General features: G+C 42.3%; 1 protein-coding gene across 4 annotated transcripts in view; it reads right to left on the bottom strand.

Annotated features, from left to right (window-relative positions):
- Window positions 1-18,515, bottom strand: part of CRB1 (crumbs cell polarity complex component 1) — a 295,880-nt gene that overhangs the window by 40,820 nt on the left and 236,545 nt on the right. For 3 of the 4 annotated variants that reach the window (XM_057729774.1, XM_057729775.1, XM_057729776.1), the window contains 4 exons: window positions 12,358-12,905; window positions 10,832-10,997; window positions 4,247-5,153; window positions 1,880-2,008 (listed from right to left, as the gene is read on the bottom strand). In XM_057729774.1, the coding sequence (XP_057585757.1) occupies window positions 1,880-2,008; window positions 4,247-5,153; window positions 10,832-10,997; window positions 12,358-12,905 (1,750 nt within the window). The remainder of the gene's footprint in view (window positions 1-1,879; window positions 2,009-4,246; window positions 5,154-10,831; window positions 10,998-12,357; window positions 12,906-18,515) is intronic. The other variant, XM_057729777.1, reaches the window with a different exon arrangement.

Here is an 18,515-nt window from a genome sequence, read left to right as displayed (position 1 = left end):
GAACAGTGCACCATATACACACAATCATTAAAAATATTATTGGAGCTTTCATTAGAGGTTATTAATAGGTAGAAAATCAAGACAAATAATCCATTGGCATCCAGTGAATTAACTAATGACAGAGAAGGACTCTGAAAGCACAGAATCCTGGAACGTGTGTTCCCTACTTTAGAAATCCATTTTCATCAGAGAGGTTTATGCAGGTGAAAAGATTCCTGGGAGAGGAAGGAAAACGTTGAGGTTCCTTTTCTTACCCCATTTCAAGTCAACAGTTTGAATTTAAATGCCAGATACTATTTTTTTTAAAACAAACAAACATTGCAGGAGAGGGAAACTTTTGTTGTACATAGGAACAATGTGGGAGTCGCGGAGAAAAACAGGCCAAGGCTTTGGATGATTCTGTGCACTGGCCTGAAACATTAATGTCCATTAAGTGCTAACTGTGACGCTGAAGGCAGGAAGTAACCAGCAGGTAAATACAGAGTTAAAGTGTTGTTCAAAATCTTTGCAGTATTTTGGAGATATATGGAGTTGGAGACAGCCGAATGGTCGCTGGGTTAATCATATGGTGCATGGAAAACATGGGTGCAATGACAAGTGGAATGTGACTTGAGGCTACACCTCTCCGTGCACACAGGTGCTAGGACTGCCTGTGCCACTTAGAGCCAGCCACTGAGCACTGGCCGTGAAAGCAGGAACTAGCCCTGTTGTCGAATGTCGGAAGGGAAAAATGCAGGTGTGGCCAAGATCGCCTGCTGTTTTGTAAACATGGCAACAGAGCTGTATTTGTGTGGTGCCCAAAGAACTAGTTGAAAAAAAAAGGAAATTCAGATGAATCCAAACTGTAGTTGTCATGCAGCAAAAATATAGCCATTACTTTATTAACTATTCTTTTGGGGAAAATTAATTCAGTCAAAATCTCTTTGTCCAATGTGTTGGACATGAATGATCAGAGATCAATATTATCTTACCCTGGATGGTATGTGAGACGGAGGAGAACTCTTTCCCTTTTAAGTGTTGCAAGTCAAGAGTTAGTCATACATTTATGCCAGCACATCCTATAGGTGAGCAAAGGCTTTGAAGGCAGTGCAACCTTGCTGTAGCACACATCTGACTGGCACCTGACCTGTCACTTAACCTCTCGGCTTCAGTTTACACAAATACCAAATGGAAATAATAATAATTAGAGATGAAATTTTCGGGTGCCTGGCACAGTACTAGACAAATGGCTAAGCATTTGTTATCTGCTGTTACAGTATCTCTACCTTGCAGAGTCCTAGTTTGTCCCATTCTGGGAACACTGATCCCCTTGGGAATCTGATAAAAGCTATGGAATATGCACCCTTTTGCCCTTGACCTCACCTCAGCCAGTCAAATGCATATGCAAATTTGCCTGCATTTTCAGCAAGTCACAGATGTAAACCAGTGATAAACCTCTTATTGACAATCCTGGAATTAGGTGCAGAAGAGTTGAAGTGTTTCTCTGGGAAAGGTAGATTCATCTGGATGAGGTGTACCTACCGCTGGGGTTCGAGATGATTCTATGGGGCAATCTTTAAGGTATAGTTTATTTTATTTCAACAGCAACCATATTTGCATCATGTATTAGAGTTAGTGGGAAAGAAACACGAATCCAGAATTACTTCCAAGAAAGAAAATTACCATATTTTACGTTTTTCAAAGACATATTTCCTTAGTTAAGTCTTGGCTAAGAAAGTGTTCTTGACTTTGACCTAAACTGTAATTTTTCTTTTTTATTGTTTGACTCTGGCCAGACCTATATTTCAGCATAGATTTTTGTATGGGAACCGAGATGAAAAAGTAGAGCAGAAATAAACTTTGTATATTCTCACTGTTGTTCAGCTCTGCTGTGACTCACCGTTCCCCAGTGAAACCTAGCCAGCACACACATTTTAATTCACCCTGCAACTTCGCACAGCTGCCGCCGTTGTAGCAAGTGAGGTTGGTCTTCTCATTCTCACAGAGTGCAGAGGGTAACCTGGTGTATCTGGGGAGAGAAAAGTAACAGGCATCGCTGTTCATCTTGTTCATTTCATTTAAGAAAACTTTTCAGAAAAGTTCATGTATACAGTCAATGCCAAATGAATGAGGTGCTCAGGCTGGCTGAGCCACAAATGCTTAACTGTGCTGTTTTACACAAGAATCACTTCCTCGTGGCTATCCATCTTCCATTGCTACCCAGTGTTCACTCTTGAGATAAGATCTATGCCAGGCAGTGGCAGTAAATTTAGCTCTGGAAAGAAACTTGCTATAGCTGGATTTGCTGCTCCTTTGCTAATAAATCATCACAGGCCATAGGAAAATTGCATCTCTATAAAGGGCAGGAAAGAAAGGACAGGACTCTGGTACCCAGGCACTCGTCTGATTTCTCCGTTCCCTTTCGCAGCTGAACTCCAGTTGCCCTGCCAACACTTGCTGCCACATGTAATAACTCATAGCTTAGCAGAACGCAAGCCAAGTGCTGTCCGGGAGGTTGGTATAGGACACTCAGTGGCAACTGCATCTGAATGCAGAGCGTGTCGCTTTTGTTTAACAATAGGGCTGTATATATTAAGGAATCCTTATAAAAGGTGGAACAAATTGTGAGAAGCTAGGCAGAACTTTACTGCGAGATAAAATCCAGTGGTGTGAAGGGACTGGTTGAAAAAAAAGATTTTGAGGTGTTTAGGTCCATGCTGTGCATGGAATCGGATACATAGTTCATATTCAGGAGATATCAGATGAATTTAATTTGTCCTGCTGTGGAAGCTGCAGCTAACATGGAGAAACCAGTCTCTATGATATTAAGTGTGTCTCTTCCCATAAGAGCGAATCAATTTGACTTTAAAAAGAATATATCATAAGGAGTTTTCAAAAGAGCCAAAAATGTCAACCAGCTTTGAAAGAGGTCAATTAGCAATGCAAATATGAAGCTTTGTATACATCTTACGTTTAACAAACAATTTTTGAATCTCATTAGGAAGTACTTTTGACTCAAAACTTTAATCTTTGAAAACTTGACTTTGATGAATTAGGCAGAAAAAAATACTGGAGCACTGTTGTGTCATGTCTGCAGGCTGCCAGCCCACTCCAGGACTTCTTGTCGGCATTCTGGAGTCTATTATGTGCTAGAAATAACTGTCTCACGTGCCTACAACAGCTCAATTGGTTAGTGAATTTTAATAAGTATAAGTTATAAAAACAATAATGAATTCTACTTACATAGAAATATTAAAACAGTGTGACTTAGCAGGAAAATATTCATTCCTGTTTCTGTTTGTATAACATGAAATGCAGGTAATTGCAGAACTAAACTTTATACTTTTAGAAAAAACTGTGAAATGCTTTGAAATGGGCAAAAGAAATCACTGGTATTCTTTTAATGGAATGCTGGGAGTTATATAAAGGACGCTCTAGGATTATCTGATTTTTCTAATGTGTATGCCTTAGATTTTCTTTACCAAGCTATTTCACAACTCTGTTAGTTGTAGAAAATTATAGTAATGCTAATGGATCTTGTTCATTGAAACACAAATGAATTTGTACTGACAGTCGATTGTCACGCTACAGAAATAGTGTGGTTCAAATACTAATTTTGTTGCCCTATAGGCTATTAAACAATTTTGCATTTATTGGTAAATTCATTTCTTCATCCCTGTTTACAAGTGTGCGTATATATATTACATGTACATATTTATTTATATAATTAGATTGTCCTAGATTTTGATTTTTATCTTACTGTTTCCCTCATTAATTAATGACAAAGTCATCAAAACATGTTCATTCTGAGAGGCATGATTTCACCTTTTTGAAATTATACTTTAACATAGTCTTTTCAGAGTTTTATAAGTTTACCTGCCTGGAATAACCCAGAGCATTCTTTTAGGGAGAGGAGTCATGCTTCCTCCAACGACGCTAAAATTCAGCTCTTGCGTTTGTTGTAAATGTATTTGTTTCTTGAGGCCTTAAGGCTGTCAGACTCCAGGGCTGTAGTTCCTGAGACATATTCTAACAGAGATGACTGAGAAAATATTTTGCTCAAAGTCTGGTCCAAACCCTGCCCTTCCTCTTTGTAGAACGTGCCAGCAGGTGAGATCCTGCCTTCACAGGACCAAACTGTGATGGTCATGACTGTCACCCCCCTGCTCAGCACAGCCTGTGTGTTCATACCTGGGCAGGAAGAGCTTTCCAGTTTGAAGATGTAGAGCACAGCTCCAAACACACTTTATGCGGATGTAACGCTCACCTGCAAAATTTTCCTGTGAAATTTCCAGGACAGTGGCAAGAATAGCCATTAGCGTCACTGACACAGGTGGCCCCATTTGCACACAGGTGACTCTGGCAATGGCCTGCATCTGATTCACAGTTCACACCAGTGTAGCCAGGCTCACACCTGCAGCGATAGGCGGCAACTCTGTCTGAGCAGTTGCCATGGATACAGGGGTTTGAAAGGCATTCATCAATGTCGAGTTCACAGCGTGCCCCTGACCATCCCACGGGGCAGGTGCAGTGATGAGAACTGTACACGTCCTCACAATATCCTCCATGCAAGCAGGGGTTGGAACTGCAGGCATTTACCTGCAAACAGCCAGTCACCACTGGATGTGTAGAGATTTTGAAAAACTGCTCCTCCTGAGGTTTACTAATGAAACCATGAACGTTTTCAAAGTAAGAGAGATAAATGCCACTGATTTCTATTGTACTGAGACACCCTTGCAGGCCCTGTGTGTTGTCACTAGCTCGGCCACCCACACGAATGTCTGTATCATCCTTCAGGAAGTCGAGGCTCCCAGCAGCAACGGCACTGGTCACAAGAGGTGCTTGCTTGTCCACTTCCACTTGCCACCTGGAAGCCTGGGCCCGGGGGTCGGCCATGGAGAGAGTCACTTGGTGCCACACACCATCATTCACTGACTGCAGACTTGTCAGACTCAACATGTAAAAATGGTTGCCACTTTGCAGTTGAAATAATAACCGGGAATCTTGAATGCTAATATTAAGGAATTCAGGCTCCTTCTCTGCGTGCAATATGATCGCATTTGCATCCGTTGTTCTGAAACCAAATGTGATATTGGTGAGTTCTCTGGTAATATTCCCATTGCTCCTGAATACTATCTCACCGCTTTGTCCGTTAAGAACAGCATTTGCGATACCTAAAGAGAGAAGGCAACACCAGTCAGCAACTTTACTAAATCTGTAACGTTGGCCTGACTGCCTTTATCGACATTAATGATCATCACGTTACTACCATCACTTGTTTATTGTTTGATACAGGCTAGGCGCCCTGCTAGTTGCTTTTGTATTATTTTTAACACAAAGTTCTTGAATACAGGTTTATTATTATTATCACAGTTCTCAGTTCACACAGGTGTAGCCAGGCTCGCGCCTGCAGCAATAGGCTGCAGCTCTGTCCGAGCAGTTGCCATGGATAGGGACAGTCTCTATTTTACAGGAGAAGAAACTGAGACTCACAGAAGATAAGTAATTTTCTCATGGTCAAGTGGCTAATAGATAAGTCAGAATGTCAGACCTGGATGGTCTGATGCCAAGACGCAAACCATGCATTTCTTTTCCACTGAAATGCAATACATTCGAATATTATTTTATACCTGCTCCCACAAATAAAGCGTTGGTTCCCCATTTTATACATAAAGAAATTGAGCACAAAGAAATCACGCGCCTAGCTATACACTGTGTTACAAGTGATGCAGTGGAGTCTGGCTTCTGAGTAAGCTGACTAAGAGGCACTTAAAAGTAGCCTTCTAAATGACGGATGTACTACCCGGCAAACTCAGTTATGTGCCGCGTTACCAATCTGTGCCTAACTCCAAGTAGCATCCTGTGGTTGGGCAAAACTATACAACCACACCGTCTGCCCTACCATATGCCCACATACATGTGACCATGTGTGACCACAGCACTCTGGGGCAATCTTATTGCATTTTTCTATTAAAGCGGGTTTCCAGTTCCACGAGGCTGCTCATTCGCAGCTTGCTTTATCTCTTAGAATATCTGATCGTTTCTGTTTATAGTCTCCTTTAACACTTTCTTGAGAAAACAGGAGGGAACAGCAGGAAACAGGTGCTGCGGCTTCCCATCTAATCTGTAAACCTAACCACCTGGATCCTCTCTGCTTCCCATTCTGTTGTCATGGATGGTCCTTATTCTCATCTGTACAATAACAGAAGAAAATCTACTGTTCTCTGCTCCTGGTTCCCGACACAGGGCTTCCAAAGCGCTGGTAAAGGCCTCAGTGGTAAGAGCAGCGCAGCATCTTTGTTCTGAGGAGACGACACCTCTGGTGGGCTCCTGGATGGAGCCGGGATGCAGGCTGGTCCTCGGGAAGACCAAGCCATGATGAGAAGCTTGAAACTCCCAGCCCCACCGCATCCTCCAGAGAAGGACGCGCACGGACAATGGAGGTAACAACTGGTCCTGCCTACATGAGGAAGCCTCCATAAAATCCCAAAGTATGGGGTTCAGAGAGCTTCCAAGTTGCTAAACACGTCCGCCGTGCAACAGTCACACACCCCAACGCCTCGGGACAGGAGCTGCTACGCTGGGGACCCTCCCAGACCTTGCCCTGTGTATCTCTCCATCCGGCTGTTCATCTGGGCCCTTTACCATATCCTTTCACAAACTGGTAAACAAGTAAGTACGTGTTTCCCCAAGTTCTGTGAGCAGCTCTAGCAAATTAATTGAACCAAGGTGGGGCGCGTGGGAACTTCAGATTTATAGCTGATTGGTCAGGAGCACAGGCGACAGCCTGGTCTTACAATTGGCATCTGAAATGGGGTGGGGGTCTTCTGGCAGGACGGAGCCCTTAGCCTGTGAGGTCTGACACTATGTCTGGGTAGATAGTATCAGAGTTGAATTAAACTGTGATAACCTGTAGGACCCCCCAGCTAGTGTGCCAGAATTGCTTGAGGGGGACCCCCACACATCAGGTGTTGGAAGTGTTGTGCGTGTGGTCGTAGCGTCAAAGTAAAGGGGAAACACACGGGAGGTGGAGAGCTGGGTTTCCCTACACACATCCAAGGGCAACTCTCCCAGCCATGCCTTGGGTCCCTTTCATCCTCAGCTTTTTCCAATATTGTTTCTACGTGTAACCTCTTTCTGTTCTGCGTCATCATTCTCTCTCCCTTTTCCCATCGGCATACAAATATGCTGTAAAAATTGCTCCAGTCTTAAAATAAAAACACACGCAAGACGCAAGAGCACTGCCCTGAACTCCCTCCATGCCGTTGCTTTCTAATTAATTTCCCTAGTTCCTTTTCCAGCAAAACTTCTCCACGTAGTTTTATATTCACCTCGTCACCACTTTCTCTTTTCCCATTTTATTTTTAATACATTTAACCTTGTTCCCATCAGGGCACTGAAACCACTCTTGTCAAGGTCATGGTGACCTCTGTGTTACCCAACCCAGTGGTCAACTCGCTATTCTCCTTTTCTCCCAGCTTTCAGTAGAAGTTGACCTTAAAACACCGTCTTTACCTCACACATAGGGCACCACACGCAACCACTAACACTTTACATACAGACTCTTCCAACTACTTCTCTGTGTCCTGTTGCTCTGAGAGCAACGTACCAACCACACCTTAGCTGGGGAGCTCCACCGCTTACCATCACATCTAGAAAGAATTCCTAAATCCTAAGCATGGCAGACAAGAGTTTATGTGACCCAACCACTGACTAACTCTCCAATGCCATTTCCTGCCACTCTTCCTCATTCAGGTGCTACAGCCACAAAAACTTCTTACTATTTCTTGACGACGCCAAGCTTGTTCCCAAACCAGGCCTTTTACACTTGCTGTTACTTAGACATGATACTGGACCCTGATCTTCCCATACTGGGCTCTCTCTCAACATCATACGTGCTCAAATGTCACCTCCTCTGAGAAGCTTTCCCCAACTATCCAAGTTAAAATGTTTCCCCCCAAATCCATTCTCTTTTTAATTACTCAGCTAATTATATTGTTAACTTTCCTACTTGTTTCTTGTGTGTCTTTTCTCACTAGAACACGAGCTTTTATGAAGATCACGGAACTTCTCTGTCTAGGTTCTCACTAAATCCTGTGCCTGGAACATTGCCTGGCAAAGAGTAGGTGCTCAGTAAATATTACTAAATGAATGATCTATAAAAATAACTCAATCCTTAACTCTGAAAAGTGAGATAAGGATTAGAAACCACAGGTGTAAATTCAAGTGTATCATTCGACTGGATTAACATATCACTTGATTTTATTGCTTTTGACTGTGGTGTTTTTTTCCAGCAAGTTTGGGGTTGGAATCAGGGAGGAAAAGAACAAGAAGTGTCTCATTACATGTTCTTACATGAATGCTAACATGACAAATCTTATTAGCCCTCCAACTCCTGAAGGAAGAACACTGTCTGTCATGCTGTATAAACTCAATTCACTGATGGGCTGAGCACATGGAAATCACTTTTTGAGATCTGAGTAGAAACTGCAGTGCACGTAACATTTATACTTTGCCTTTTCTTTGGGGAACTGTGTCATAATAAACACACCTGTATCTAATTTCTAATTGTCTGTTTGATAGGATACAGAGATAGAAATGATTAAGCACTGAAGGCAAACTCGGGGTCACGCATGAGCTATACTCTCAAGATATGTTATTCTAGCAGAGCTCTCTTCTCAACACATCTCACTAGAAATAAATACAATAGGGTCATGAGGTCACATAAAATGAAAACTATACAAAATAGCAAAAGTGAATTCTAGGGGTTATTCCTATCGGTTAGGATAAGTTCACCCCTCCTACTAATTTACTTTTTCTCCCTTCATTAAGATGTCATACTTTAAAAATGTTACTGAGACTTTCTGAGAGGTGAGAGGCAAACTTTCTGCTCTTTCTGTAGTGGCACTGCAGTAGTGGTGAAGATCTTTCACGTCTGTCTGACATGGGGTGTCCAAATCCCTTACGTGGGGATGCAGGGCAATGCACACCCAGGGTGTGGTTCTTGGACCGCCACTGTTTTCAGAAACCCTATCTTTTTCCCCTGTGAAAAGGTTCAACATAATTTAAACCCCTTTGTAGAATACAACTGAGACTGACAGCTCTAGCATTTCTATCAAAAGATTAACAATAAAATTAATAAGTAGTAAACTATTTTAAATAAGCAATTCAGAGGGCAGAGCAGTGGGAAAGTGACATTAAAATTCTGTGCCATATCAGAGGCCTGATCTCATTCCTTATGCGAATTCATCATACTTTATTCTTGTGTAGCGTATTATTTCTGAAATAGGAAACATGAGTATGTGTATTGTTCTAGGACCTCCCCCGCCCCAGGAATATACACAGGACAATACATTCCACATACCATTTTGATATGTGGTTTTAAAATACAGAAACATAAAAGTAAATATATTCTTGTCCTCAGTCACTTTGGGGCTCGGTTGTTGATTTGGGCCTGAGGTCAGCCTACCCTCTAGCTCCAGATCATTATTTTAGTGCCGTGTTTTCCAAAGTATTTTATGTATTTTTTAATCATATGTAGATAATGTAATTTAAGTCTAGAAGAGTTAAGTGAAAATATTGAGCTAAATTGAAGAAAAAAATGTATTCATTTAACAAATATTTACTGACAACCTCCTATATGTTTGGCACTATTCTAAGTGCTAAGAGTAACATGAGAAACCAGATAGAAAATCTCCTTCCCTTTTGAAACGTATTCCATTGAGGAAAAGATGATGAACAAGTGAACAAATACATGTATAACAAAACATCCAAGGATGATAAGAGCCGTGAAGAAAAATGAGGCCAGGGAAGAGAGCACTTGTGTAGCTCTGGGCTGAGAGAGTTCAGGGTCGAGACGGTGGTGGTGCCTGAGAGCCTGACTGATGGGGTGAAAGAAAGAACATCGGGCAATGATGCACTGAGGACAGCTCCTAGAGGGTTTCTCCCACTGTGAAAGGAAGCAGGAACACGGGATGGTAGCTGGTGGGGATAGGGGGGTATCAAGGGAAATAGTTTGTAATGAGGCAATTTGAAAGTATGTTTATATGCTGATGGGAAAATTGATGATGCTGGCGGGTGAGACAAAACTTTCAGAAGCAAAATCTTTGAACAAGAGGAAAAGATTAGAATTGAGTGCAGACATAGATGGTTGGCTATAGATTGAACTGTGCATTATTTGAAGTAGGAAAAAGACAGACTATAAACAATAGTGTGGCTAGTAGGTAGATATGTCCAAATTGTGAGATAGGATGCAAATTGCTAACACTTGGGAAACTGTTCAGTAGTACTGAATTTGGGCAGGAAAACCGTGCAGACTGAGAGAAATACTCATTGCAAACATCAGTCGAATGCCTAATGTGTTTGGCTTTCTACACACGAGGTCATGTTACCAACACACACACACACACACACACACACACACACACACAGATTTACCTATTTATCAAGTAGACGCTCTATCCAATCTTACAGAGGAAGCTTTAGATTATGGAGACGTACAAACTGCCAGAGGCCTCACAGTTAACCAATGGCAACGAGCTCACCCTGGCACTCTCACTCTATTGCCAATAACAAGAAAAGAAAAGCCAAACATCACCCAGTTAATTCTTTCTCTAGAAATCAGCCCTAAATGATCAAGGCTCTAGGCTTGGTGTTGTTCTGACTGCTGTTTCCCACCCAGAAAGCCAGGGGCAGGATGAGGCTACTTTGGCTTCTGGCATTGGAGTTGGGGGAAGTTGCCACAAAGTTCTCTGCTGAGCTGGAGCTGTCCCTGTTCCTTTTCTGGGTTGATTCCAGAAACAACTGAAATGCCCACCTGAGCTGGACGGGGATAAGTTTGAGCTGCACCTACATTCAAATCCTTGAGGCATGCCCTGGCACCGGGCCCTGGGAGGACACGGGCGGAGTTCACACCAGCGAACCTCCTGGCAGGCTTTCCCGGCTGTGTTCACAGGGCAGGAGCAGGAGAAGTCATCCCACAGGGAGTAGCAGACGCCTCCGTTGTGACAGGGGTTGGGCTGAGCAGACAATAAATCAAAGGCATGAGAAGCACTGGCAACTAAATATGGAAAAGAGTGAAGGCAAGACCCTGTTAATCTGTTAATGCTCATTTCCTACATGCTTGCAAACTTATTATATCCATTGGCGGATAAATAGGATAAAACTTACTGCTACCATTGAGAGGAAAAGGGAAATAAAGAAAAATATATAAAATTGATCTCCTGTAACACAAGGGGGATTTTCAAAGGTATAATAATATTCTTTGTAATTTACAAGTTACCAGGCAGTTTAACTGACACTAATGATCATTTGAGCTAGAGACTTTTCCTCCTGTTTTTACTGGTGAGGAAACTGTGGTCCCTTTCATTGTCCAAGATCCTCTCAACAGTCAAATAGGTACTTGGATCCGCTGGGTTGGCGGAGGAGTGACATCCCTCCCCTCCAGCTCTGCTTCTGAATCAGAAACACTGTAACTTGAGTTCTCACAAAGTATTCAGAACGACAGTACTGCTAAAGGAATTTCTGAGAGCTCTGTCTGCATGTATGCACATTCCTCTATTAACATGTGATCTAGGCTAGCGACCCAACTTTGTAAACAGCAGTTCCCTTCTCTGTAAATAACATTAATGGAGAGAATGCAAATGCCTCCTCTGCACACTAGTCCTTCCACAGAATGAAAGGGACTGATCCATGGAAAATAGTGCTGGCACGCTGGAGGTGCCCCTAGAGCCATGCCACAGTGATTCATATTTGTATGTTTAGAAGCAAGCCCAGTGCATGGCCATAGTTGGAACTCAATAAATGTTCCATATAAATAAATGCATTTCCTTCTTTTCCTTTGAAAAGTCACACAGATCTGACAAATACACATATTGAAGTAGCTCCCAGAAGAGTGTACAGAATATACAGAGGAAAGCATGGGCTCTGCGTAATTATATTACAGAAAATCTCAAATCCAACTCCCAGAAGGAAGTCACCTCTCAGGCTTCTTTTTTTATTGACTTAATAGATGTTCAAAACAATGGTAGATGGACATTTAAGATATACTTAATGGTATCTTTCAAAATGAGTTGATTTGGTTGGACCTCTGTGATGCCATTAAGAACTGGGGAATTAAAATGCTATTATTCTTCATATATTTGGCAGTTATCTTGGTTGGATAAACAGACCACGATGGCAAGAAGATCAAGGCCATATTTTTATGGCTGAACATAAATCCCTGAGTGCTGCTGCGAAAGTACTGATGAAGCATCATTCTATGGCTGGTGGCTTGGTAATACCATTTTCACATACAAAGAACAGTTATAACAAATTACCCACTTAATAAAGGGAAACTTCAGCACACAATATGGACACAGTTGGTGTGAATAGTCCTACCTCACACAGGTTGTCTCCAGGACAGCCTTGGGTCACATTGATAAGAACTGCATTGTGGGCTGTCTTGCTCATTGAATTTGGGAACAATTCCAGATTTTCATTGTTTAACCTTATATCTTGAATACAGCCTTTGAAGAACCCACCATTAGCTTCAGTCTCTTGTCTATCAGGCAGTCCACCAATGTAGAGGACAGTGCCTCTTTGGAGTCTCCACGTAGGAGCAGAAATAAATCCCAGGTTTTGTGATGACTGATACAGTTCAATTTTATTTGGCTTGATTTTCAAAGATATCAAGTGGACATTTCCATCACTGAGAACAAATTTTACTAGTGATTTGGGAGAACTTGGAGTCAGCATTGCTAGTCTGCCATGCTCCAGCCAAACACGGATGTGTTGGTAAGTGCTGTTTTCCAGAGCTAGGAGCAAGCCCGACTGATGACGTGTTCGAACAAACATGGAGAGCATGAAATCCTCCCCGTAATTCTTGTCAAGATGAAAAGCAGCATATCCAGTGGAGTCATCTTGGCCAAATCTGCCTGCCACATACTCTTTAATATCGAAATAGGGGAGGAGAAACAAAGAAGAAACATCTTAAGACTCACAAGTAAGAAGCAGCAAAAGATGAAATATACATACATTTTGTAATGCATATATATATATATATATATATGCGCACAAATACAGTCATATTTTTTAAAGTTTAGGACAGGCTTATTCAATAGAATGACAAATTGGCATGACTTTCTGAACTTCTGAGTTTACTTTATCCTGAAAATAACTAGATTTTGGTTTATAGTTTATAGTTGAGGTCCACTGATCCCAAAGAGAAAGAGAAGATTCTGCACTGATAAACTTTTGAACCTCTTCCTCACTGCCCTAAAAAAGTGGGGCTTAAAGGTGGAATATCAGATACTACTGTACTCCAACTTGGTTTGGAGAAGTTTGAGGAGCAAGAGCTCTTCCTGCAACATGTGTAAGCAGATTATTTAAGCAATCATCATCATTGCTATTTGGGGGCATGCTCAAACAAATGGCAACAAACCTAACTGTCCCTTGTAAAGGACAGAAATCAGGAAATGGATTTGCAAATCCTCTTTTGGGAGGATACCCCCGATAGTATTAAGAGGCAAGGCAGCTGGAGAAAAAAAGAGAAGCACTCTTCCTTCTGTGGCCCTGGGTGGGTGAAGGAGAAGCATGGTCACAGTGAAGTAGGCAAAGCTGGGTTTTGAGCCCACCCAACATTTCCTGTGGACAGAGAGTTTTCTAATGCACTGGAGTGGCAATACTATCCATGTGCATCACCCCAAGAAAACTCTTGAGGAGTATAAAAGTGAACGCTGACCTTCAAAAGCATTGATGGTATAGTAGGAACAAAAGTTCTTGTACTCCTAAAGCTTATATGCCATTTTGGTGGAGGTTATATAGTATGTCAGGTGGTGATAGGTTCTTTGGTTTAAAAAAAGTCAGGCAGAGAAAGGGACTAGGTAGAGCTGGGGGCGGGAGTGGAGCTGTCATTTTAAATGGAGTTGTCAGGGAAGAACTCTCTGAGAAGGTAATATTTGAGCAAACCCCCAAAGAAAGTAGAAATATTATTGCAGAAATTCAGGAGAGGAATGATGGTGGCTTGGATCACTGGTCATGGTGCAGACGGGGAGAAGTGGTCAGATTTTGGAAATGTTTTGGTAGAACCAACAGGATTTTCTGGAGCAAGTTCCTCTCCAAGGCTTTTGGTCCAAGTAACTAGAAGCATTGAGCTTCCATTTGCAGAGATGGGGAAGAAAACAGGAGAAACCGATCTAGAGGTAAAATGGGATTCCATATTAAATTTAAGATGTCTTGGGGATCTGAAGATGGTGGTGAAGTAGAAGGACGTGGAATGCATCCCTCTCCACAGATGCATCAGGAATACAACAAAAGATGCAATCATTCCCACAGAAAACCAGCTGAACACCACCAGAAGACCTTGGACACCAGAAAGGACTGCAAAGATCCCAACATAACTGGGTAGGACAGAGGGGGAGATAAAAAAAAGGAGAAAGAGGAGGAGAAGAAAGGAAAGGGACAGGTCCTACACCCTGGGGCGGGGGGAGCTGAAACAGAGGAGAGATTGCTGAATTTGGGGAAACCTCCCTTATCTGACAGGGAAACCCCTTCTCCAGTGGGGAATTTGATTGGATCAGAAGGGAGACATTTGGGACTGTCCAAGAGGGTGAAGCAGCTGAGCTGTGGCAGACGGGAAAGAGGGAGAAACACATGGAGGGCCCGCACCACGGCTCTGCGTGTCCCAGACTGCGACGTGGGTTCACAGCTGTACAGGGGGTCTGGGAGCTGGAACGTGAGAATGGGAGAACTGGTTCAGGGTGAGAAATATTGTTGGTGGTGGGGAGACGGACTGCGGGGACAGGAGGGAAGAAATCCGCAGCGGAGAATGCCTACCGCAGAAAGCTGGGTGGCCATGGTGGCAGCTCGATACTGCTGACTCACAAGCAGAGGGGAGGAGCCATGGTTGTGGCCTCTCTCTCTGAGCCTGCGAGGAACCAAGGGAGACCCCTCTGGGCCTGGCTGCTGCAGTCGACAAGGGATAGAAAAAGCCCCCTGATGGGGCTGGCCTGGTGTGCCTGCAGCTGAGAGCCAGAAGAAGTCTGCAGAGTGGCCCAGCTCTGGAGACATTCTGCTTACACCTGAGCCCACTGACCAGCCTCTCCAATAGGCACTGCCACTGCTGCCAGGGCTCCCACTACCCAGGCAGGATGCTACTGCTCACTCACACCCAGGGGAAGGAGCCACTATTGTTTCCTCTCTCCCCACACACTGGCACCTACAGAGGAACAATAAAGGAAGTTCTGCTGGTCACAGAGTAATACAAAAAGCCCCCTGAGGGCTGCCCATCAGGTGCCTTGCACTGGGCACCAGTAAAGAACCACACAAAGGCCAGATTTCCTATACCTGTGCCTTTGTCAGTATCCCTGCACATTTGGTGTCACCCTGGGGCTCCCATGATCCAAGCAGGGTGCTACTGTTGAGTCACATGCAGGGAGAGGAGCCACTATCAAAGCCTCTCTCTCCCCACACACCCTGCATTTGCAGATGAACAATAAAGGAAACCCTCACTGAGGCAGACCCAAAGAGCTCCAAGGCAGCCTCAGGACCAGACTCTGGCAGTTTTATTTAGACCACACACAGAAGCAGGGACAAAACCAAAGCTGAACATCAGGGACAGGGGGATTAAGGAAGAGGTTCTAAAATCTTTCCATCAGATATACATGCTGCAGACTAAATCCCCGTGATCAGCTAGGTAGACCCCTATGTCTTTGGAATATCTGAGTAAACAATGAATGTCCCCACAAATGAAAAAGGTCTAACTCTGGCAGCTGTGGACTGCAGGAGCAAGCACACACAGGAATTGGGCCGAATCAGAGCCTAAGTGGACCCCATAGGACCCACAGCAGGTCCAGAGTCCAACCCAGAGGCAGAAGAGGGCCTCTTGGGGAGGAAAAGGTGGCCTGAGGCCCAAGGTGGCTACAAGGATACTTACAGCTGAGATCCCAAGGAAACAGAATTATTATTATTAATTCTATTGATCTGATTCATTCTGTGGTCAGTTCTAGCTTTTTTTTTTTTTAATTATGATCTTAGCCCTAAGGGATCGTCACATTTTATAATATTTTTTATTCTATTCTTTAATTCTGTTTTTATTTTTAGCATTTTTATATATTTCTATTTCTAGCTAGCTGTTTTGTAGTGTTGAATTTATCTCATCTTCTTTTCTTCTTTATCTTTTATACATATCTATATTTTTCTTTTTAAATTTCCAGTCATACTATGCTCTTCTGTTGTTCTGTGTTCTATCCTGTTTTAATTTATTTTATCTTATTATACTCTTAATCAATATTATTGGTCTGCTCTGTTTCCTTGCTTTATTCTTCAGATGACACTGCTTTGGTTCTTGTTGTTAGGTTTTGTCTTTATCTTAGTTTTAATTATAATTGATTTCATTTTGGGGATCTTCAGTCTGTCTGGTTGTTCTCTTGCTCTTTGTTGTATTTGATCCTTGTTTTCACAATTTCCTTGGTTTTGTGTTTTTGTTTTTGTTTTGTTTTGGTTTTTTTTTTTTTGGTTTTGAATTTTTATTAGTTTTCTCTTTGTCTGATTGCTACCTGGTGTTCTTCTGTCAGGTTGTTCTAGTGCTTTATGTTCTATTGGGTTCAGTTTTTGTGTTTCTTGTGTGTGTACGTGTTTCCTTGATTTAGTATTTGTTTGACTTAACCTTTTCCCATTAGTCTGGGGCTTGGAAAGTCTTTTTTAATCCCCATTATTGCCAGGACAAGCGACCTCTGGAGTCTGGATTCCTCGACCAGAAGTCAAGTTGGAGGCTCTGGGGAGGGAGCACTGAGTCCAGGATGCTAGACCACTAGAGAGTCCTTGGCCACAGGGATGATTAACTGCAGAGAATTCTCATGGAGGTCTCTATCAGAGTCTAAGACCTGTCTTCGCCCAACTGTCTGCAATTGCCAGTGCTGGATACCTCACACCAAACTACAAACAAGACAGGAACACAAAGCCACCCATCAGCACACAGACTACCTAAAGCCATATTAAGCTCACATATTCCCTAAAACACACCACCTGACATGGCCCTGCTCATCAGAGGGAAAAGACTCAGATCCACACACCAGAAAGCAGGCAGCAGACCCTCCCACCAGGAAGCCTACTCAAAACACTGGACCAACCCCACCACAAAGGTCAGAGAGCAGAAACAAGAGGAATTACTACGAGGCAGCATAGGGAAAGGAGACAGCAAATACTATAAATTAGACAAAATGAGACAACAAAGAAACACCTTGCAGGCAAAGGAGCAAGATAAAACCCCACAAGACCAAATAATGAAGGGGAAATAGGAAAATTATCTGAAAAAGAATTCAGAGTAATGATAGGAAAAATGATCCAAATCTTGAAAACAAACTAGAGAAAATACAAGAAACATTTAATAAGGAGCTAGAACTAAAGAGCAAACAAACAGTAATGAACAACACAATAACTGAAATTAAAAATACTCTAGATGGTATAAACAGCATTCTACTAGAAAACTGCTAGCACTAATCAATGAATTTAGTAAAGTAGCAGGATACAAAATTAATGCATAGAAATCTCTTGCATTCCTATACACTAACAACAGAAGAGCAGAAAGAGAAATTAAGGAAACTCTCCCATTCACCATTGCAACAAACAGAATAAAATACCTAGGAATAAACCTGCCCAAGGAGGTAAAAGACCTGTACACAGGAAACTATAAGACACTGATAAAAGAAATCAAGGGTGATACAAACAGATGGAGAGATATACCATGTTCTTGGATTGGAGGAATCAGCATTGTGAAAATGACTATCTTACCCAAAGCAATTTACAGATTCAACACAACCCCTATCAAATTACCAATGGCATTTTTCATAGAACTAGAACAAGAAATCTTACGATTTGTATGGAAATACAAAAGACCCCGAATAGCCAAAGCAATCTTGAGAAGGAAAGACAGAGTTGGTGGAATCAGGCTTCCTAACTTCAAACTATACTACAAGGCTACAGTGATCAAAACAGTATGGTACTGGCACAAAAACAGAAATATAGATCAACGGAACACACTTGAGAGACCAGAGACAAACCCATGCACATATGGGCACCTTATCTTTGACAAAGGAGGCAAGAAAATACAATGGAAAAAAGACAGCCTCTTCAATAAGTGGTGCTGGGAAAACTGGACAGCTACATGTAAAAGAATGAAATTAGAACACTTCCTAACACCATACACAAAAATAAACTCCAAATGGGTTAAAGACTTAAATGCAAGGGTAGACACTATAAAACTCTTAGAGGAAAACATAGGCAAAACACTCTGTGACATATACCGAAGCAAGATCCTTTTTGACCCACCTCCTAGAATAATGGAAATAAAATCAAGAATAAACAAATGGGACCTCATGAAACTTAAAAGCTTTTCCACAGCAAAAGAAACCATAAACAAGCCAAGAAGACAACCCTCAGAATGGGAGAAAATATTTGCCAATGAAGCAACTGACAAAGGATTAATCTGCAAAATATATAAGCAGCTTATGCAGCTTAATACCAAGAAAGCAAATAACCCAATCCACAATGGGCAGAAG

This window comes from Hippopotamus amphibius, chromosome 3 (genome assembly GCF_030028045.1).
Source record: "Hippopotamus amphibius kiboko isolate mHipAmp2 chromosome 3, mHipAmp2.hap2, whole genome shotgun sequence".
Lineage (NCBI taxonomy): Eukaryota > Metazoa > Chordata > Mammalia > Artiodactyla > Hippopotamidae > Hippopotamus > Hippopotamus amphibius.
Note: the sequence above shows the minus strand (reverse complement) of the source record. Positions and strands in the feature narration are given on the sequence as shown.